Source organism: Varroa destructor, unplaced genomic scaffold (genome assembly GCF_002443255.2).
Source record: "Varroa destructor unplaced genomic scaffold, Vdes_3.0 BEIS01000006.1, whole genome shotgun sequence".
NCBI lineage: Eukaryota > Metazoa > Arthropoda > Arachnida > Mesostigmata > Varroidae > Varroa > Varroa destructor.
In genome coordinates this window covers 21,436,815-21,460,434 of record NW_019211459.1, presented here as the reverse complement: position 1 = coordinate 21,460,434, position 23,620 = coordinate 21,436,815, and the positions used below count along the sequence as shown (strand labels likewise).

Genomic DNA, 23,620 nt, shown 5'->3' with positions numbered 1-23,620 from the left:
TTGCACAGTTTGACATCGTCGCTTTAGCAAGTTATAACTCGCTAAATGACGCTAAGTTTCGAGCATTGCCCGAACTAGTGACTTCTCCGAAAAGTATCTTCGCACAGTTCTCTGTATCTTCACTGATGCGCTAGATAGACATGGTAGCTTATTCTCACGCAAAAGAAGTTATGTAGGAATAGAGAACTTCGTAGATATAAACGGTGAAAACAATCACTTCAGGTGACACCGAGACGCTACTGCGCCGGTTCGCAACTCGGCGCCCTTTCTAGCGTTGTCGGGATCACAGATCTGATTAATAAAGAGTTTCGAGTCGTTATGCTGTAATTTACGACAAAACGGAGGAATCAGGGAGATATTGGAGAGAAAGAGCGCATATTGTCAAAGACCTGCTGGATCGTCTTGGGATAGAGTAACAAAACATACATTTCTATCGCGTCAACTATAAGAAGTACAGCATGCTTAAATCATAGTACCAATAGACCGATATTATATTCATACATGAGAAGATATGATAAGATTGTAACAGTTATCAGAGTGTAACTAGTTTATTACCAACGACAAGTTTTAAGTGTCTCTAATTATGTCTATAGTGTTTACAGGCGTCCACTTTATCGCTGCGTTGACGGGGTAGATTGAATTTCATAGGATTCTACAACATAGAAATTACTTCTTGGCAAAAGAAGTTTAAAAAAAAATCATGGCATAAACATTTCGACTCTAAATAGACCCTTACTCAGCTGGTGGTCTAATGAAGGCGCCTATTCGAAAACAAAGTACACCTACTTACACTGTATTAGAAAAAAAAACATAGTTAGCTGAAAAATTAATTATCGGAGCTATATAGACTATAGTTTCAGCAGTTTTCAGATAATGTTATGTATTGTATTATCAGATAATGTTATTATGTAATGATAATAACTTGAAATGCGTTACGTACCTTCCTGGACCTAATATATAAGGGGAAATCATTTGAAAGAAACAAATATATACTTGCCACTTAGTAATGTGACCCTTTTCTCAAGAAGCAGACCTCTATATCTACTTGTTCCCTTAACAATTAGTGTCCTGTATTTATTTATGTTTTACTAAAATACGTTCGCTCGATGAGGATCTTAAGCAGAGAACAGATATCGTGCCCGCGCTACTGAAGATTGTGTTGACGATAACGCGACCACCGCGCTGAATATCTACCGTTGCTAGGAATAACAGTCCCAATGTACGTTCTTAAATCCTTCAGTCTGCTTTGCTCACGAGCGCCGTCTGCTGTCTCCTGCAGGTGGTATATCAATAGACGAGATTTTGTTTGAGAATTTCAACGGCGCCGCCACAACCGCCAACATTTAAAAGCCCGCGGTCGATGTACAATGTCCCTTCTTCGTATAAGGATAACACTTATTTAGGCGTTATCAGAAAAGGGATCTCTGACGAAGTCGGCGGTACAATGTGCCTACAGAGGTCAGTGCGAAACTGATGCGGCACTCATAACTTGGAAGCTGGCTAGGGCAGTGTTGTCATCTTCTGCATATTTCGCAGAGTCGGACGAGCATAAGGCTTCTAAAAATATAATCATTGCATTGTTTAGCTGTCCTGCCTAAATCTAAAAGACCGCTAATTAAGCTACCAAGGAACATGGCTATTTTATAGCAAATATTGTATTTGTTAACTATTTCATCATGGGAAATAAGTTTGCTTTGTGAATAATTTCCTACTTCGTGTGTTTCACATGATTAGTCAGCACTCGAGTCAAGCTCCAGAAATTTGCCGACAAAATTACTTCGAACCATACAAAGCTACCGGAAGGATTCAGTTTAGACATATCAAATGCACAAAACACTCACAAAATTCTTAGCAATTGTTCGAGTTCGTTGGGTATTGTCCTATTCGTCTCACTCAGCCTTCCAAGTTAGCGCGAAGTAGTCACCCTTGAACGATGGTCCAGGTACGGTGACATAATTCTCGCCCAGGTGAACTTGATCAGGAATCGCTGAAACAATCCTCTACCCATCGGCTCTTCACGCCGCTTGTGCTATTGTTAGAAAGGCTGCGCACTGATAAAAAAAAAAACAGATTTCGAGTACTGCAGCAATGGCTGGCTTCAAAGAGTCGACACCTCGCCCTTTCTGGCTCTTCGTGCTCCTCACATTTGCATTGGCCCCTCGGTCGGGTGTTACCCGAAAGTTAAAGGCACTACATTAACTGCGAAGGAGAAGATTTAACTGTTCGAGGGGGGGGTGGTTGGAGGGGCTAGACGTGATGTCATTTTAGAACGGCTCCTTTCTTGAAGCTTAAGGTTGACGAAGGTTGAGATTGTTAAGGGTCAGGTTATTGCGGGGGACTTTACCATCTGTTCGCCCGATCGTTTTGCCTGGTTATCGAGGGCCCCTTACGCCAACGACGAAACGAACTCTTATGAAGGCTCGACCACGACGAGATTGCCGAGGTCGCCTCCCGACGGGTGCTCCTCATCCTCTTCGTCGAATGCTTCGCGTGGACTCATTTTGCTGGACCGTAATAGATACGCCATACCCCCCAGAGGCAGTTCGACGACTAGAATCAATTGAAAGAGGTTGATTTTGCAGTCCAACTAAGGACTCGTCGAGAAAACTGTCGCAGAGGACAGAGAAAAAAAGAACGGGCGGAAAGCCTCAAGTCGTTGCGCCCGTAGGCGGTTTGAAACAGGAAGAAAAATGCGGGTTGAGCTTAAAATGAACTGGCAGCGTAGATCAGTTCGTTGGTGACGACACTAGAATGTGTTCTTCAGCACTCAGATCCGTTTCGAAGTAGGTGCTCAATTGAGGGGTACCTGCTGCACAAAAAGAACGAGGGCTTCGTCCTCGTCCACCAACGCAACATCGACAACAACACATCGACCTGTGCGAACAGAAATACGCATATAGGCCATACATAACACATCGGATGTGTCTGCTTCTATTGCTGCCAATGACAAAAAAGCAGTGAAAGCGCACGAGTGTCAGGTCACTAAGCTGAAACAAATACGGTAGAATGCAGAAAAAAGGGCACACTGACTTTCATGCCCTCATTCATGATCATGCCCGAGGGCAGTTTACCGAAGCGACTGTAAAATTCCGATCCTTGAGAACTCGTATAAAGATGATCGCCGATGGTTAAATTACAAAAATTCAACAAAATGGGTACTTCATTATTTATCGCGCTAACTCTGATATGCATATATCTGATCGTATAGGAGGGCATCGCTACACATTATAATTAAGGGTGGGCATTTAATGAAATATTTCAGGCTTTTCTTCGTTAACGACTCTTACCAAATTTCTCGACACTATTGGGTATTCTTACGGTGAGTGACGTTTGGCGGTTATGCCACCAAAACTTAGAACACATAAAATATTAAGGACTCCGTTGTAAGATTCATTAGGAACGTTCTTTTCTATATGTTTGCGTAGCCGGACAAAAGTCAAACCGTATGCCAACGAGCGGGGAGTTCGTTCTCGTTCATCTTCTGCCTAATTTTCTGTTCGTTGACCTTATCTCCAATCATCTCTGCTCTCCCTGAAAACGATTGGGTTCTTGCAAAAGAGTCAAAATTAAATCGTTTGTTTGCGAAAGAAAAACAACACATTCGAGCGACAGCTACAATGCTATATCGCCTTTTTTTTTTTTATTTCTTCAGTTTTTTGTCGATTCATACAAGATACTTATGTTCAACTTCAGCGTTCGATCTCTCGGAAGCTCTACATTTGCATATCTTATTGCACTGTGACCTCGATGATGGCTCCATTGTTCAACATACAAGAATGACTGTATACTTTATACTCTGCAAAACCAAAAAAAAAGACCGTTATCGTATTAACACGGAGACTCCCTCTATCGCTTTGACCAGTGAGTATGTTCGCGCAGGCAGTACGCAGAAGAGACGAGACAGCTTTTAGTTCTATCCATCGAACAACAAGACGCCTAAGACAATCCACTCGGACGTAGAAGCGAAGCAGAAGGTCGGCGAAACACAGCCTGAATAGAAGGAAGGCATCGTGCACCGAGCGTTCTTGTCCGTTATGGTGTGGCCTCCTAAACAAGCTAAAAGAGTTAGGGGGGCCAAAACTAGCTATGCCAGCCTATTCCAAATCCTCCACCCACTCGTCTCGGCGGCATTGAGCCATAGAAACGTACATATACAACGTATAATGAGTAGGGCGAATAAAACTAGGAACTTCAATAGGGCCGCTAAAAGCCTGTTCGGTGGCAGAAGACTACCTAGTATCATCAGTGCGAAACCATAGACCCGTAAATAGTTCAACAAAGAAGAAATTGATTTTTTAGGTGGTGGTAAATCGGCAACCTGAGAAAGAAGAGCGAAACGAGGAGCGACGCGAGTAGAGAAAATGGCAGGAAATTCGATTCACGCTTGTAAATCCGTCCTAGCTAATCGAATCGGGTTTGTCTCTTATGCTTTACAACTGTAGCTCTTGTATGCGTGCGTACTAAGTGAGGCGGACGAGCTGCTCGATAGAAGAGATAAACACACCATAATGTCGTTGTATTCGATAGCTGTAGACCATAGCACGCCTCAAGTTCGATCTGGGGAAAAACAAAGATGCAAGTCCCCTCTAGTTCAAAAAACAGAATCAAATACTGTGATTTTCATTTGGTGCGGGAGAGTTGAACTAACTACTATTCAAGTAATTTTCCACTCTATGCTCTATATATATATATATATATATATATAGCATATACCGCAATTACCTAGCTCAGCATGAAAGCCTTTTTTTTTTTAGAAAAAAAAACCTTTGATAGACAATACGGCCAGCTACTCATTCTGACTAATTTTTAGCTGCAATGAGGTGTTGCAACCATGAAAACTTAACATACTATTATTTGCGAAATAAACCAAGTGTTGATCTTTCCATACTAAATATATACTCAATATTTTACTTTTCCTATTCTACTCTTGTATATTCGCGCATTTTCAATGTGGGGTTCAGCTCACCGCTCGGTTCCACTCTCGGTTGGAAGCTATTCAATTGGAACCCAGTGAAGGCTAGCTGCAAAGTAGCCGCGCTTTGCCAGAAAGCTATGAAAAGGCGAAGCTTTAGAAGACAAGGAAGGAACTGGTGTGATAGTACTTTTTCTATTTGACCCTCACCCCTCGCTACCGTTTGTATCCCACAAAGCAGGACTATCCTAACCAAGCAGAAGTTCAGGACGGGGTTAGTGACGACAAAGTGATGGGTTTGCTTCTGCTTTTAGCTAAAGCGTGTATTTTTTATTCGTTGTACTGCGCTCGCACGCGAGCCGAAGTGCTCTCCGCCGGGAGAACGACAGCTCCTGACTATGCACCAGAAGTGGATTTTTTAGGCAGGTGCCTCTATAGCGCTCATGCCCCCTCCTTTCAACCCGACACTGATATGGAGCGCGAAGGACGGAGGTCCTCCCGCGCAAAGCGAGCCCGCATTGAAGGTTAACCCCATGGAGGTACACGATGAGGTACAGAGGACTTCTCCCTTTCGTTCGCTGCGAACTCAGCTTCATTTTGCTACCGCATGATTTCTTAGACCACCGGAGCCAAATCAGACATGTGTCGAACAAATATGGGTTGCACCCTTCTGTCATGTGCCAAAGCCTTATGGCGAAGCAGGAGAAGTAGAGAATGCTTGTTGAAGTATTATAGTTTTGTAAACGTCACCGGCGGACCTCAGATTTACTCAGTATTGACAGCGTTCACTAGTCAGTTAAAATTGTAAACAGCATTAGAGAGAATGGTCGCTGCTGCTAAACATGGCGACCCTAATGATTGCCCTTGCTTACCAACCAAAAAACGCGTGCAAAATCAAGGGTGAAGTGTCGATGTAAATGCTACTTAAAACAATGAATATATGCAAATTTCGTCAACATATAGATCACGGCTTTTAAATACGTTAACGTTTTGCACTAACGTTTTTTCCTAGAAGCACGTGTAAGATTAATGCACCAGGGCTACTTAGTGTGCACGGTTGAGAGAGTGGCGTCATGCCGTGTCGAACTCGCCCCAAAAACTAGTCGCAGGTGCTTCATCATGATTTACGTAGAGGACGGGTCAGATGGGTTGAAGGTTAAGGCATGAACTCAGAAGGTGTCGACCCGAAGTACTGTCTGTTCTCTGTTTCGTGCTACACGCTTGACGTACGATGAAAGCTCGATGATTCGTGATCGAAGGGCACGCTTGGGCCAGCACAAGCGCCGAGGAGGAAGCTTCAGCATGCTCTGCATGATCATAATAGTTATAATTAATAATTATTTTAATACGCGCACTTTATTCAAAAGATCAATAATGACGTTCTTATTAGTTTGACATAAACTGCCGAGTGTGTCAATTGAGACTCCATATTATTTACTGGCTTTACACGTTTGAAACACCTTTTCGTGGTGTTGATCTGCGTTAGGACATAAAATACGTCTTTATAAGTTATGTTGCCTACGTATCTATACGGTGTATATTTTCACGGTGAATGTAATCGATGTTTTTTTTCCACATTTCACACAGTCTATGCGGCGGCTATTAAGCATTGTATTTGAATGGACCGTGCAGTCCTTAACAGTTACTTGTAAGTAGAAAGGTGTTTCCTGCAAAAATTGTCAATATGAAAGAGTTTCAACTTACTCGATCCAATTATATATAGAAGATCATTTTCGAAATTATTTCGTGCGGTTTGATGTTGGCGACTTAACCGCTAACGGTTTCATTTAAGGATCGAATCATACATACATCGAATACAACTAGAAACAAGAGGGGCAATGTTCTACAAAAAACTAAGTCAAGATAAAGCTTTTGTTACTCAGCATGTGCATGCGAACAAGTTGTAACTTACTTGTCTTTCGATCCAGTCCACAAGCTATAAAATTGATTCTAGTTTTAGAGAGAGAATCTGGCACTGGTATTTTCGAACAATTCTTTTGAGTAGTTGAACGATAGGTTAAAGTGTGCCGTTCTGCTCGCATGAGCAGTTTAAAAATATTATGTTTTCCTCTATTTTAAGGGATAATGGTGGCAATTTACATCAGCGTTCCTGGTTGACACATCAATTGATATTTGCTAATTTAACCAGAATTCATTTACGGCTTGTCTTAAATAGTATATTTTTAACTCAGACATATAAAGAAGTCTGTTACGCTGATTACACGTAGTGTGCTGTTGCTTTAGAAAAAAAATACTGCTGAACAACTAAATCGAATGGGTTGGCTGATCCCAGGGTCCGGATAACCCAACTTTCAAAATGCCCGCCACTGACTTTCGTCTACCGTTTGGCTTCCATAATTGTAGCTAGGTCCTACGATGTGACAAAGTGCGCATGACGTTTCGCCGTACTATACCGATGTTTATATGACAAAAAAAAAACAGCTTGAGCGCCAAACAATGTCCTATATTTTCCAGTAATATATATAGCAAATTTTCAGCAAGGAAATAATATTTGTATATTACTAGCGACAGTTTAAGCGCGGGAGTTTCTACCTGCGGTTTAAACCATTGTCAATAGCTGTCCTCGGTACTGTCACTTTCTGTTTCTTGACTGCAGATCTGTTCTCTTCAAGACGGCAGAACAGCGCCTAATATCCGCAGCTATCATTTGGAGGCTTACGAAACCATAGTCACAGACACTTGGCCTTCCCGGTTGTCCATTTCTCTTTTGAAATCATGTTCGTCTTCCTCTACTTTAATTAAGTAAGCATAGCAACAGACAATCAGACAGAATTAATAGAGGCTTGGTAAGGTAGCGGCAGGCATACGACGAGTGATATACTTTCGAGTAGAGTTCCTAATACAGTTGTCTAGAACCCTATGATCATATACAATGGATTTTCTCAGCTAAGGGCTAGTAGTGTCGCTTGTTACTCAGACGATCGTTAGGTGGACGTCTGAAAAATAGGAAGGTTTTTGTCAAGAAACAATGCTAAAAGGAGGCTATACGGCCGAACAATTTTCAGCAACCCTGTGCACTGTTGTCATAATGTCGAAAGGAAACCAACGCGACGTTCCTCTGAAACCGCCACTAAAACAAAGAGCAGGTTCGGGTCTATATATATATACGAAGGCTGTCATCGCTATTTGAAATTACCATTTCTTCGAGAACGTTGTCCTCCTATGAAAAGGTTGGCGCTTTAAAAATGTCTCGGCACACTTACACCTTGGAGCGAACGATTCGTTTATCTATTAATGTTGTACCTGGATTCAACTTGATGATGACTAACGTACCGAGCACAAGTAGATGGGTAAAGGTATCTATCTGACCACTATCCGTTTTATAGGTCTAACCGCGGCGAGGCGTCAAGGTTCTATCTTGACCTGTGTTATAACGATACAAGTGGGTTACTACAAAATAGCTCGCTGTTCTGAGTGCAACGCTTCGACGTGCTTTTTCTCACCTAAGACCATGATATTTTGAACTAAGTTAACTTCAGTTAAGTTGAGAGCTTACTTTTTTACTTTTTGGTCGAATATGGAACCATGTCATGTCGTACACTTGCGAGCTTCCATAGTTCGAATAAAGCCTTTATTGTTCAGTTGCTTCTGTCGTCTTATCACTTTAGTAAGTGGATTTTGTATGCAAAAGTTAGTTACTATCTACATTTGCATACTGAATCTGAACTTTTTGAATTCTATATAGAATAATAGAAGTCAGAGAACAGTGTTTAATCTATGTAGTTACTAGTCGTTTTCTTTTGACCGTTTATTCTTGGCTATAATTCGAGCCAAGTGACTCTATCTAACCCCGAGCTGCTGGAACGTGGGCAGGTCGAGGAAGTTATCAGAATCGATGCTTTCTGTATTGCTTGCGCTCTACGTTTAAGGACCGATCACGTGTTTCGCCGCTAACTCGACAGATTCAATTTCACAAGCGAATGCGTTCGGAACCATCAGACAAACGCTCCCTGCGACAACACGCACCCGTCTGTCAAGCGATAGGGTGACAACCGAATACAAAGGTTCATTTCAACATGGAACTAGACAATCAATACGACAACAATAATAACAGGCATCAGTAGCCGAGCTTGTTACTCACTAATTTTATTCTACGATGAAGCTACATATTAGCCACTTTGTGCTTGAATGAAAAAATTCAGCCAAGACCTCACTTGAAACGTGTGCAGCTTTACTTTCTACAAGTTGTATCATATACTAACAACCTCAAATAATTCCAACATCGCTAAACATTCAGCAAAAAATGACCGTTGGAACATTGTGTTAATGTACGATTGCTATCATAATATGTGAAAGCTCATAGTATTTTTGTATATAAAGAAATTCGTTTTAGCAGTTCTTTATTAAGGAGCGCAGCAAAGTATGGTGCTATTTTACATTGGCCGCCTATCGGTGCCTTCGATCGTGGGCTTTTCACCACACTGTGGCCATCAGTAGCCCGAAAAACTACCATGCTCTTTGATACGCTTAGTAACCAACACTTAAGTAATTAATAGGTAATAAGTTTTGATCCGGTAATTGTCCAGGCTGCTTGATAGATGTCGAAAATTAATTTAAAATTTTTTCTTAATGTCGTCGTCATTATTGGTATCGTCGCCGTCGTCATCATCACCATCATCATCATCATTGTCGTCGTCGTCGTCGTCGTCGGTTGATGTGCGACGTGTGCACGATCAGCAACTGTGCTTAAGCGGCGTGTCACTAAGGCGAGAAAGATTTAGTCGCACGGGGTATACATTCGCAGTGGTGGGGTTACTTCACTTCGTGATCAACTTCTCAGCACATAAGCTACCACGTATGAGCTAGTACTGGTTTGCTATCCTTCTTTATGCGTCCACACTTTCGGTCCGTAAAATTTTCCCGTTGAATTGTACCTCGTTTGCTGGTTCATTTCGTGTCTGACGGCCTTCGTTGTCGGCCGCTCCCTGCTTATTTCACTTCAGTCTTGGCTCAAATGTGATTACTGAGTCCTCGGTTCACCTTCATCCCCATTACACTCTGCCGTCCACTAGGGGCGTGGGCGTCCACTGTTGGGGGTGGACTGCCAGCATTAGGGGCAACAACATCGGCAGAAGCAAACCGGTAATAGTCAATAAAAGTAAAGTACTTTATCCTCAGTGCTTCTTCGTTTGCTACTTCACTGCGAGAACAGTCTCCGCTACCGTCGCCGCTGTTTTGCACCTTCAGAAGCAGTGCTACGATCGTCGATGGCGTCGTGCGCCACCGTAGCAGCAGAAGCTACCTCAGGAGAGGTTAAAGTCATCATCTTTCCCAGGCTCGTCTCGGCAGCACGTGACGCTTGTTCTTTTCTTTCCACTTTTTGCTCATCATTATTATTATTATCATCATCTTGGTTGTTGCCACTTTTTGCTACGTCGCTCCGTCTTCACTTTAGTCAACTACTCTGCCTCGTTTGCTTTCGATGATGCTGCTGGTCATGATGGCGATAATGTTCCCTGTTATTCGCAATTTATTGTTGTCGTTGTTGCTGTTGTTGTTCGATTCTCTCGTCGAGTCGCTCTCATCTCGTCGTTGACTCCTTCGGCTTAATTTTGTTCTGCTTTTCGGCGATATTTTTCTTCTTTCCTACTTCTGCTCTGTTCTTATTCCTGGCTCTCGCTATCGCCCCGGCTGCTACCGCTGCCGGCACTTCACTTCTACTGCTGCTATATTCGGTTACTTGTTTCACTATCCCCGCGCTGCGGTCCAGCCGTCCGAGTTTGCGGCCTGCATCTAGCCAGAGCTGTTGGCCGTTTTTGCCCCAGGTGTGGTAAAGAGCCATCGTTTTGCTACAACTGCGTCTGCTGCTATGTCTTGTTTTGTTCTGCTTCTTGTTGTCGCGTATTGACGCCGGCCTACGTTACTTTTTTTTACTTTAGCTCTGAGCTTTAGGACTGCGAAAAGACCATTGCGTTGAGCTTGTCAAGTCAGCGAAAGGCGGCCGGCTAGCTAGAACGGGGAAGATACCGGAGAGAGCGGCGGGAGGAGGGGGTACGAAAAGTCAGAAATGATTTGGCAACGTGACTTGGTAACACTAACAGGTGTTGCTGCCATTGTTGTCGTTGTTGTTGTTAGCGAGCGCTGCTGTCCTTGTTAGATCATGTTGTTCATCTATTTTATATAGCGGTATGCTGGTACAGCGTTCGCGGATGAAAACCGTACGGTACATTGTAGACATCGAAGGAAGCCTGTGCACCATCACATCGATGTTGACGTCCGCATTGAATCTACTGTGTTTACCAGACAGACAAACAGACACAAACGAGAAAGCGAAGAGGACTCAGATCGCCTCGATGCTGCCGTCTTGTTGGTGAGATGTTGGAAAAGAACGACGAAAGCTCTGCAGAACTCGCGTCAGAGGCCAGCCACTCCCGTAACCGCCCCCTCCGCCTTCTTCAAAGCGTCCATCGGTGGTAATTGCCAACAAGAAAGGACGATGTACGCGGGTGACAGCGTGCTAGACGAAACGGTTATACGATGGCGCGGTGATCTATACATGTTTTACCCCCAACCCTGTATCTACTCTCAGGCGTTTAGCTGCTGTGCGCGAGTCCAGCCGTTGAGTGTTGACGGCAAAGCAATCGGCTGATCGAGCTTGATCGAGCAAAAAACAGATCGAAACAGGTGGCCGCTTCTTGACGTTGGTCGGAGTGTAATGCGAGGAGCGCTACCTTGGTTCTAAGAGGAAAAGTTATTATCACTATGTTTGCCTAGATACCATATGTTTCTGTCTTAAGAGATAAGTTGTTTACGCAGCTAGCGATGGATGTTGCACCGGGATGGCAATCCCGATGAGCAGTGATCATACGAAGTAGTAGTAAAAATAGATTTTGTAATGCCTATTTAAGACACAGCTTGTGGGTTTCAGCTGATAAACAATTTGCTCAGATGGATCGGATAGTTATGTCGCACCCATCGAAGGAGTTTATTGTACCATTATTTGATCGTCCGGGCTCTATTAAGGCAGTATAACGGTTTTAAAGTCTGACAACTTTGGATCTTCTTTCTCGCGTTCGTTCTCTTCTCGAAGATGCTTCTTCCGGTCGATAACAAAGTCGATTTCATGTTTACTATTCTCTCTGGATATTTTTTTGTATATCAGTTCGATGCAATCTTTTGATGCACACGGTCGTCCCCAGTCTAATCAAAGACTTGTGGTACAGTCCGAATTTACGTCAAGCGTTATATGCATTTGTGTCTAATAAAGTGACGTTTTCTTATAATCTTTTTATGCCACGCTGATATTAATGCCCGACTATGGGATAAACTGGTTAGCGCTTATCAACAGAGATGAAAGATTACGTGAGCATCTGTGCCTATAGGATACAGCGCCGTTCTTATATATCATCGTAGATTTCTGTATGTATAGTAAAATAGTGCTTCGGTGAACGGAACAATGTTTACGTTCGTAATAGATGATGAATCTATAGACAAAAATGGCTAGTGCCACAGCCATAACGATGCTCAGGCATTGTTGACTGTTTAGGTTACGTTGCTTTAATCTGACCTTGGCGGCGCTAAATGTGAACATCTCCAGCTTCCGGCCGTCCTATTGAATATAACGGTCGATCTGTATGATACATTACCTAGCAAGCCTGTAATGCCCGCTTATCGTATAAAGGTCAACTTGATGATAAGTTTGACACCATTTTCATGCAAGTGTCGTTGACCTGCTGTAAGCACAATTAAAGCCAAAGTGATTTCCGCCTATTTAGGCCAGAAAAAGTTAACTTTTTTATGGCGCTAAATTTCAATTTGAAAATGTTTCTATACAAGTGCGGGATGACTAATTTAATAAGCAACGGGTGTCACTGATATTATCTGCAATATTGATCGGTCACGAGCATTGTGTCTCGTTCTATATGTGGATAAGCCTGTACAATGATCTCGCTGCTGAAGTTACCGCTTGCTACCGGATACTAGTTTTCTTTTTGCCTACTTGACTCAGATATCTCATGACTTATGACGTTGTTATTATTAGGCCGATAACTATAGTGCTAATTAACGTCGGTACTTCAGTGACGATTTGCTTTGCTTATTTCTTTAATTAATTAAACTTTCTATTACTGCTGATCTCTTACCTTGAGTCCGTACTTGTAGGTTTGATGATATCCTTGCTTGTCGATATGGCGATGATGGCCACAAAATCCAAGACTCCGTGGGGCCCCGCTTTATCATTTTTCTTCCACCTCACTCACGCACCCATTCGTACGGCCAGCCTGCCTAGAGTATTTTCCAACTCCTAAGGCATTGGCCTATCTTATTGGCTTTGACGGTTCTAAGGGATGACTAGCAGTAGAAATCATACTGCGAATAATAAATATTATTGCTGGTTGAGGCGACAATTGGCCCTAACGACTCGAGCTAGCAAGCATGCGAATATGCCCATGATTGGCCTGAAGAAAAAGTGTTACTATTTCCTGTACGGTTAGCTGGTTTATGTATCATTTTATTTGGCGATTATTAGTAGGAAAGCATAACAATGTGGTAACATTTCGGTGAAAGCCGTCACAATAGAGGGTTCATAAAAACTCTACCTTTCAGATTTATGATGGAAACATTATTGATCAGAGGCCGGACACCTGTGGGTTATCCGCAAAAGCGGCCTTTTTTGGACGAGTTATATCAAATCATTAAACACAGCGAAACTTCGATTATCGATTTCCATCTTTCTCTGTTGGCGACCTGTGTGGACAGCTTTTGGTTGGAATTGAGCAGAAAATGCGCGTCAGAGATATATAGAGACTAAGAAAATTACCTGAATTTTCTTCAGCGTTCACTAAATGACTTTTTGAATAATGAGTCTTTCAGGATAGACGCCTCACTGTACGTTCCTTCCCTAGGCTCACATAGTATTAGGTCGAACTTATCTATGCAGTCTAAGTTAACCGATATTGGCTTTCTCTTGGAATTAGCGCATATCATTATTTTTTGTTTGCCTCACGTATCGTACCCTTCAATAAATCTATTTGTAAAATTAAATAGAAAAGAATTGCGACTTGTATTGGTTTTTTTGAATAAAAGAGTCTGCGGCTTATTACAACTACTGCTGCTTCAGTTGTTGTTGTCGTCATCGTCGTCGTCGTCGTCGTCGTCGTCGTCGTTGGTCTGGCTTCTATTGACTCTACCTTTTGTTTATTTGCACCAATGTGTCAAGCTTACAGCCTCTGCCACGTCTATTCTCGGACTCCGATCTCTTTTCTCTAATCAAGACGATTCTCTTAGTTTTCTTTTTCTTCCATAGTTTCTCCTGTTTTCCGATCCGGTGCGCGGTCAAAGAAGATTTATCATCGGGAGCGTAGACATAGGGACAAAGCAGGGAGAGAGACCTGTATTCGTTCCCACTACGACAGTTGCGCGACAACCTCTCAGCAGTGGGTCGTGGCCCCCAGTCACAGCCCCGGACACATACTACCGTTAGTACAGCTGAGCTGACTGTTACAAAGCACGCACCATACACAAACGGTAGTTTTAAGGAAAGAACAAAAAGGAGGGATTCGCTCGCAATTGGCTCGCGTCTCTGGTGCAGGCGACAAGTCGCTTAAGTCGAATGAACAATAAACGCCCTCTCGGTTTGTCGACCGTTGGTTGTGGTTTAGCTTTGGGGCGATCGGGCTCGTGTCATCGTCCAGGCCGTGATGATGAGTAGTGGCGGCAGGATCGCGTGGCCACCGCTTAACTCCAATGTTCAGAGATAGATAGATAGAAAGCGGGTTTTGTATTATGTGTCGGCTGTAAAATGCGAGATAGAAAACAGCTGTGGCCTGTGGGATTTACAGTCAATTATCAAGCCTACCTACTCGAAGAATAAAGGTTCAATATGTGAACAATAATTACATAATAAACAAGGGTAAAACGTTGGGTCGAATCAGCAAAACGTCAGCACATACGGTCGTTAAAAATGGCTTAATATAAATTAAAGAAATAGAAATCACCAAGGCGATGAGCTCTCCCATGTTACTCTACTTTAAGGTGACAAAATGGGCTTAAGTATACTAACTTTTTTTTTTTACTAGTTTACTTACTTTTTTTTTACTAGTTTTTTTTTTTTTTCAAAATTCTTAGAAGGTATTCAGGACGTCCAATAAATACAATATTAAATTATCTCCTCCAATAGATCTCTGTGTCTAAATGATTAAATGAAGGTTTATACCGCAAAGCCATCGTTCACCACACGTTACGACACCATGACAATGTGTCTAGAGGCGGGAAGGCGTGTTCTTGTCGTCTGATTATGCATAATACGGTTCCAGTTCCACTATTCCCATTCTGAGATTTACCTTCGAAATCTGGAGTAGGTAGAAGTGTTTGCTGTCAGAAAGAATGCGTGGCGGCTCGCCAAAATGGATCGTTGGGCATTGTTGAAACCGTTCGTCCTGATCGATTTGTCTTTGTGACATAGCCTCTAACGCGCGATTGATTAGGCGAACGCCTATAAGTGAAATGTATCGAAATACTGCGCTAATTCGGTAGATGATACAGCGCGGGTCCGACGTAACTCTGCAGGCGGAAAGAAGCGCGCCCCAATCATCACAGTGACTAGTAGTCATGAACTCAAACAAGTGTCGTCACTGATTTGGGGCTTATTATCTTCCAAATGATCTAATAATATCGATAGGGCCTATTGATCAGCACGAATCATTTAGGCACAGGTTTGCCTATTGCATGTTTTGGCCTATAGACAAACGAAGAAAAAACTCATCCCTAGGAACGTCAAGAACTCTGGCCGCCTCAGTAATATTCAAATATAGTTAATACGTTAGTGATAATAATTAATAAAATGATGGTAAAAATCCTGGCCTGTTTGGATTCCGTTCGATTTCCTCGTTATTCAGTCATTATATAGGTAACGCCAATTAAAAAAAAGTATTTTTCCTACGTCAGTCCGCAAAGTCACATGCTGTTTTTTTAAGCATGAAAAGCTAAGGAGGAGTAGAAACAAAAGGCCCAATTTGCCATTTCCGGGTGACACGTTTAACTAACTGAATTAGAGCGGAACCTGCGCAACTGCGGAATCTTAGAGATGGACATCTTTGATTAATTATTATTAGAAAACAGCCCAGAAAATACACTCGGTCAAGTACATGTTGCATTCTAGATATAAATGAGATAAATAAAAATACAGAAATTATCCTAATGAAAAATACTACACAATTTATACAAACGCTAGGTGTGTGTGTGTGTGTGTCATACATAAAAACTCACAAGTTAAAGCTGCGAATTAGACTTTCTATTTCTTCTACCGTACGTTTCACATCTGTAGTGATGCTGTTGGCGGTGTGTATTTTCAAGCAAGATTCTTGGTATCAGCTTGTTTTTTCTAAAATCTCAATCCATTACGGGGTGCGAAACGATTCTGATTTAAAAAAAATATCACACAAATCAGCCTTATTCATACTATTTCATACTTTGTACAAACGTAGTGATGTTAGCGCATACGCAGACTGATAATCCACAAGATGGCTTTTTACGGCGACAACTTATTTTTTCAGTTAGCATTGTCGTATTGAGGCCAAATCTAACAAATACAAGTTACACGCATATTATAGACGTATCAATATAAGTTTGAGCCTTAGTCACACTTGATGTTGGCGTCATCATCTAACTACCAATTATATCAGGCTCAGAGGAACCCTCACCGGAGGGTTTCTGATGACTGAATATGGTCGAGTCACACTTCGGTAATTAGCTCGGCAGAAAGCCGATGCTACTACTCTGGGGAGCGGGATGATCTTGATATAACAATATGATCAGAAATAACAGAGAGGCTGCAGAGATGGATCAGTTAGTGTACTAGGCAGATATTTTATGAATCACCTTGTTTTTATTGTCGGCAACGATGAGCATACTTATTATTGGTAAGTTACATTTCGGTTCAAGCTTAGCTCGCAACCTCATACTGATCTGTATGGCCTGCAATTGCACTATTTAATTTCACCTACGCAATAGGACGCCAAGATTTTTTCCAATGATTTACTGATTTGTACATGGTAAAAGCCATTGTATAGACTGAAGATCTGTTTCTAGCAAAATATGTCACATGTATAACAATATGTCTTCTTTCTGAGCTGATTTTCCTAGAATCGATTTTTCCTAAGTTTTCGGGACCAACAATTTTCAGAGTCAATTTGTATCTTAGACGTTAACAAAATAATGCTTCAATACTAGTGCAGCTATTGTCCTACTAGCTCCGATCAATAAAACAGGCCTATTTTCAGCAATAATTTTTGAGTGTATGAAACAAAGTGTTTAAAGTATCCTGAGGATAGTCGAATACAGGACATTGTTATTTTTTTATATTTGCAACGCAGCCTTTGGTGCACCTTATCTATCGCTTTTATTTTTTTTCTTACTATAAAGATGAATATTAAATCAAGCAAACAATGAAACGTTCGTCGAGACCGAGAATCCTAGAGGATTTTCCGTATCATCGAAGCGCCATTGTGCGGATCGCTAGTCAATGACCAACCAGCGCCCGCTGTAACGGTGAAATATTTACAGCTTTTGGCCGAACTTGTGTTTATCCTTGGCTGATTTGCTTCTGTTTTTCAAAGTGAAGGATGAGTCAATGGCGGGTGATGGCACTGCATGTATACTGCTCGGCAAACCAGTCGACTCCATTGTCATTTAATTCTGCTAACTGCCGACATTTTGCCTGCGACCTGGTAAGGTCTCTGGTTTATCGCTATCGTATCAAAAGGCTTGCCCGCGCCCGATGGTAAAGCAACGAAAAAAGCGAAAGCCTCGGAGTGGATAGACATGTCGCTTATTGGACGTCCTTTGATCACTATCCGGCAACTGATCAGCTGAGCAGCCCAATCAGACAGCGGGCGAACGAGATTATTCCCATGAACAACGTCATCAGGATCATCAAGAAGGAAAGTGCTCATGCTGACTGTTAGACCCACTTACCCTTCTTAGAAGCTATGAAAATCTGTCATACGAGAGCTGTCTTAGGTCTGGCCCTGCTCCCGCGCCACGTAAATCGACACACACGTACATATAATAGGTGTATTGGAAAAACCTTTGCACACCTGTTTGCCAGCGACCCTGATCCAACAAGGCGGCCGCTAACACTTAAAGGAAAGACGACAAAACCTCGCGGCTTCTACTTCAGTCAAGCTGTAGTAAGAGCCAATGAGTCAGAACGAAAAGACACTAACCAATTTCGTCGCGTTCGGCCCTGTTCTTCTTTCTTTGCTTAAGCCTGGGTAGATCCGCCGGTAAACAGTTGCTAGCTGTGGATGTCTCCTTTTCAATTTACGTGGACAAGACAAAAAACAGAGAAGTTCCCAGCCCTTCTTCTATGGCGATGAACGCAATGTTGAAAGTAAATCAGCTTTCTCAGAATTCTAGAGCACGCTTTTCATACACGCCTATCATGCATATGGGTGTAATGTCCGTGATGGAATCTGATACACCACAACAATTAGTTAATCATCCTTAAAGTAGCGCTTTTTTTGAAAACTTGATTTAGGACCGATGAGGACCAACAACTGGGCCTTCCAGTAATCCAGAACGCTGTAATCCAGCGTTCACTCTATACCCAACACATTTTAAGCTGCGAAAACAAATGCAACTTAGTATTATATGGGTAATGTGTGTCATCGTACATCTTAACGTTCGCGCTAAATATATGCTGAGAATAATTAACAAAAAAATGCCCAGTGATACCATATGTCACAAAAACAACAATTCGGCAAAATAGAAAACACTTGAATTTTCCCTTCTGAATAACTGTGATTACTAACGTACGAATCGAGGTAGCGATTAATTTCGACCTATACCAGCTGGCAACAAATATGGATTATTTCAACCGGTGCCACCGTTTAAATCATTCGCCTATCAATGCTGTTTCATAAACGTCCCCGTATTACTCGATACGTACGTAGGTATGACATGCAGTGAAGACTCTTGGATTTTTTTCTCAGTCCTCTTTGTCTATAGTTCCCTTGCCTCAGAATTAACTACGACTACAAAACGAATGTGTATTTACTTCTCGCATCAGAGATGGATATCCGCCCGCTGTCAGACCAGATCAGTTGACGCCGGCCGTAGCGGTTATACGCACAACAGAGCGTGACATCACATTCACAGTTGATGGCTGTGTGTAAGGGGCTTCGGTCAAAGGGAGGTTAGAATATAATCAAACTACGGTGGCGGAGCGGAGCGAACTGGGCTACCAATGCTTTTGACGCAGAAACTACATCGTTCATACAACGAAGACAGGAAGATATCAAACGATGTTTTCGAAAATTTATTTTTCAGTAATTACAGCCGGGGCTATGCAGAGTCCCACACTCAATACGCATTCTACATAGCCCATGGCTAACCATTTCTGGCAAGGCAAGACGAAACGCCGTCACTACTGATGCCGATATAAAACGCTACCTTACGTATGTTTGGTGAAGGTGACATTGCACGTAAAGACCTTTTTAGAAATTTTCTGAACCCAATTCGCTCGACGAACGAGGTGTTAGGTAAAAAAAAAGAACACTTTTTTCCCTTACAGGCAGAATTTAGTATCATGTACATGCATAGAGTAGGAATGAGTCGCATTCAAGCGCGCACCGTCGGAGCGGGAGATCGTCCGGCACAGACTAACGACGATTAGTTAACATTGTTATAGAGTATTATCAAAAAAAACTGACAAGATAGTCTAAATTAAACAAAGATAACGGTTTTCCTATGCAGCTTAAAGCAAGCTTACAAGTCCTGTCCGATGGATTTTCTGCATAGTGACGGAAACTGAATATGTAAATGGGGGGGTACTAGGATTGTTTCTATATGTATCAACAACAGAACTATCAAGACCGAACGTAAGAAGCCTAACGCTGAAGAACGAAGCATTCCTATTAGCAAATATAAATAAAATAAATTAATAAGCGTCTTTATTTTAATTTGCGTAGCAACGTTCCGTTGACCGCCATTGTTCGATAAAGTAACTGAACATTCACAATTTAGGTAGCAAATTGTGACTTCAGAAGTCGCTAGTCAGGTATAAGGCGTTTACCGATGTTTGTCACTCGTTGCATTCAGTCCGTAGGTCCTTTTTTGTTGCTACGGTAGATCGGTCTACTCGGTCAAAGGAACTCACAGGTCAGGTGACAGTTCCTCAAAGTAAAGCCTCAAACCACTCAGCATTCTACATTAGGTATTGTATACGAAAAAAACGTGCCACTTTGATAAAGTAGCCTCTTAACAACAATAACAAAACTAATCGCATGGAACGCTGCGGTCGATCCCATTTGAATCTATTCGCACGCACACACAGATTCGAAAATTAGAATAATCATCGTCAGGGCATCCCTGATTCACATATAAACATCCCCCAGGCCAGCAATCACTTTGAGAGATGAAGCTTAAAAACGAAATAACGAGCGAACAATAACATTTTTCGTTTGGGCTGACCGATTTACCGCTTCATCTAGTGGCTTGACCCGATTTGCACCGAGGTTTGATAATTGTTTTGTGAACAATTCTCGCCCCAGGACCTACTCCAACGGCGGCACATGGCGAACAGAGAAGGACCCCGCAACCCACTTCTACGCATCGAATTCTGCCGAAGAACGGGAACGAGCAGGACCATGTCTGGGCACGAACGTCGCCGCAGGGACATCTTCGAGCGACACACTTATATTCATCAAGGTAACGGAACAGAAACCATATCAAAGCACAATAATGCGGGGCCGCCCGCACCGGGTAGCCCCTTGGTGAAGGCGCATCAGCTGGAGGGAGCAGTCGTCTCGGGGGAGCGTCATTTGCGCAGAGAGTGAAGTTGTGAAATAGTTCGACCCGAACCTGTCACGAATCGAGCGCCGCGATTTCGATTGGGTGGCGATTTTTGGGTTGTTATTTCGTGCCGCCACCAAGTGATACAAACAATAATAGAAGAGCCTGATACATTGCTGGTATCGGCATGGAAAAGATTTTGACAATAGCAATTATTATTATTAGTTGAGAAACTAAAAAGCTTGACTTGTACATCTATAGTAGCGATCTGTATAAATACGCAACCAGTCGAAGGGCAGAGAGGAACTTTTTAACCAAATCCTATCCTCAAAAAAGACTAAAGAAAACAATATTAGAAGCGTCTTGTGCGATTAGAGGTTAAAACTCAACTGCCCAAGACCGATGCCTGACTGTTACTGTCTATATCTAATAATGAACTATTTGTCTGCCCCACGTTCAACATACTTGTTTAGTAGCTCTTGTGTTTCTTTTTATAAACGTAAAAATGCTATAGGACCGAAGCCTCTTCTCACATTACGCAAGAGACCCTTTTCGACAAACTTCTCAACCTACCGATCTATAATACTTTCCTAATAATGCTCGCTGAGAACTGAATAGATATGGGGAACTCATCGATTTTGAACTCGGCAAAATTACTCTCTATTAGTACTAATTGTTCCCAACAAGCGACAGAACTTATGACCCTGACTACCCAGAACACGATCATCTGGAAAGATTATGGCAGACTTTCCAGCTGATAAAAGGCTCCCTTCGCTATAAAGGACCACCCCTGAGAGGCTGCCATAATGGACCAGTAATCTGCTTAAGCCATCTTGCCAAATCCTTTCGGCACGTATTATGTGACATTACAATTCCAGTCCGCATGGAGTAGACTTCTTTTATTTACAGCTATATAATAAGTTGCCCAAAAGAAATATCCCGATCCCCGTAAGAGCTTTCAACTTTTAAAGGCAAACAAAGAAACTCACCCAAGCCCTGTATGCATTCAAATATACCATCGATAGGTTGATTGACAAAGAAATAATTCACAACTGATCGATATATGAACCACTTATAAACACACACAATAAATAAATATACAGCGTACTTGAAAAGTTAATTTCGTGACCGAAATATTCCATGGCGGGAAGTTCAATTTCGACGACTCTCGTTAGGCTTAACGCCGGCAGGTTGAATATTATCACTCGGACGCCGTACGAACAACTAACCACTCTGATCGACTACTCGATCTATGTAAAGACCACATGACAATAAAGATGGTCAATAAAATTTTCACTAGTTGGATCCTAATTTAGCTTCATCAACTGATTCAGACGGGTGAATCGAGCCTGGTCTATTAGTCTCATTCAAGTGTCGTTCAGTATTAGCGTTCATCGATACAATCGTCTGCGATTAACAACTATCCAACGACTCTCAGCTATCTCCATAGAGGCCATGACTTGAAACTAACCCTTACTGGCGGATTCTTCCATCAGTAGTGGATTGCGTCGTATCTGAGTGTAGTTACGCGACTGATCGATGATGAACGACCAAAATTTCTGATGAAACCACACAAGACTGACGCTTACTACAATCACGCTACCCGATCGTATCGGCAATTCAGAGGAGGGATAAAGTTACAATGAGATCCCTCATAACGATACAGGATGCCTGCTAAGACGTCCTATAATTAGCTTTGTGCACAACGAAAGGACATCTATACATACTAGTAGACTAGAGCATTGCTCGACCTTTACTGGAAGAACTATATCAGGCATTATTGTAAACCCGCTATTAATTGACCGTATATCTGACCCTGGACCTAGTAATAGAAACATGTTTTGCAGGAACATGTTGTAAGGAAGTGGACACAGATGCAATGTAGATTGAAAGCTGAAGTGGAAAACGAAGCAGTGTGAAGGAAACTGCCAGAAATCACATATATACTGTATGTCAGAGAAAATTAAGTGCACAGGAGCTCGAACGAGCCGCACCTACGTGTTTCACATTATTTTCAATATTATTATTTGCTGGCCAACAGTTTCACTAGTTTATTGATTATTTATTTAGCCATGTAGTACATATCCATGGACGGCTCACCCCGGGGTTCTTCTACCGGAGATATACCTGTTTTTATTAACCTGAATTGTTTGATTCGGTTTTCCTGTATGAATACAAAAGCCGACAAAGAGGCCCTTCGACGCGATTTAAAACGTACCGTGCGCTATATTTATAAAGGAAAAACATACACATAATACGATTTCCATACCTAAGCGACCTAGTAATGTCGTTGACCTTTTTACAGGCCGCCAGACTCAGCGAAGAATAATAATCGACTAGAATCATTTTGTCGCGATCGAGTGCGCTGAGTAATGTCGTTGATGACAGAATCGAGAGCAGCTATAGAGCCGTATCCGCCGTGTCCACACATGTACAAGGAAAGACGGCAAGCATCTATCGGATACGTCTTTCGACTCATGGCGTCGATTTCGCTGAGTTATCGTTCTATGCCGAAGTAGCAGATCTCGCTCTTCAGGCACTCACTCCAAGCTATGAATGAAGCTGCCCTGCGCTTCATGTTCCCCGTTCAGATACGAGTATATCTAAGGAATATCACTCAACGCCAATAAACAGGCTTTTCAACGATTCAATTGATGATGATCCTAATTCCCCGCTCTTTAGGCCGTCTTAACCAGACCTAAGCATCTTTTTGCGTTTTATGGTAGCAAGGTCGTTAGCAAGCTAGCTTGTCAGCAAGGCCTCCTCTAACGACTATCTTTCTTGGAACCCTTTCCCGCTATGGCATGTTCAACAGAGGTATCTGTGCATACCTATAAAAGAAATGTAAACCCGACCAGTACTGTATATCAACGTGATCTTGAGGGCAACAAAAGTTATGTAAGTTCTATTTGCTTGTATCCATAAGCTAAATAAAAGTTTCACGAAGAACACAGA

The 23,620-nt window shown here is 42.3% G+C and overlaps 2 protein-coding genes across 6 annotated transcripts in view; one reads left to right on the top strand and one right to left on the bottom strand.

The window, feature by feature from the left end:
• LOC111252940 (agrin-like) overlaps positions 1-13,155 on the bottom strand; it is a 19,750-nt gene extending 6,595 nt beyond the window's left edge. The window contains exon 1 of the mRNA XM_022811620.2: positions 13,015-13,155. Coding sequence (XP_022667355.1) covers positions 13,015-13,111 — 97 coding nt within the window. The 5' untranslated portion in view covers positions 13,112-13,155. The remainder of the gene's footprint in view (positions 1-13,014) is intronic.
• LOC111252942 (uncharacterized) overlaps positions 1-23,620 on the top strand; it is a 27,270-nt gene extending 3,650 nt beyond the window's left edge. For 2 of the 5 annotated variants that reach the window (XM_086993402.1, XM_086993403.1), the window contains exon 2: positions 20,425-21,961. In XM_086993402.1, the coding sequence (XP_086849528.1) occupies positions 20,425-20,650 (226 nt within the window). In that variant the 3' untranslated portion in view covers positions 20,651-21,961. Of the gene's footprint in view, positions 1-14,158; positions 14,350-19,979; positions 20,088-20,424; positions 21,962-22,970 lie in introns of those variants that run through there. The other 3 variants (XR_015330511.1, XM_022811622.2, XM_086993401.1) reach the window with 3 other exon arrangements.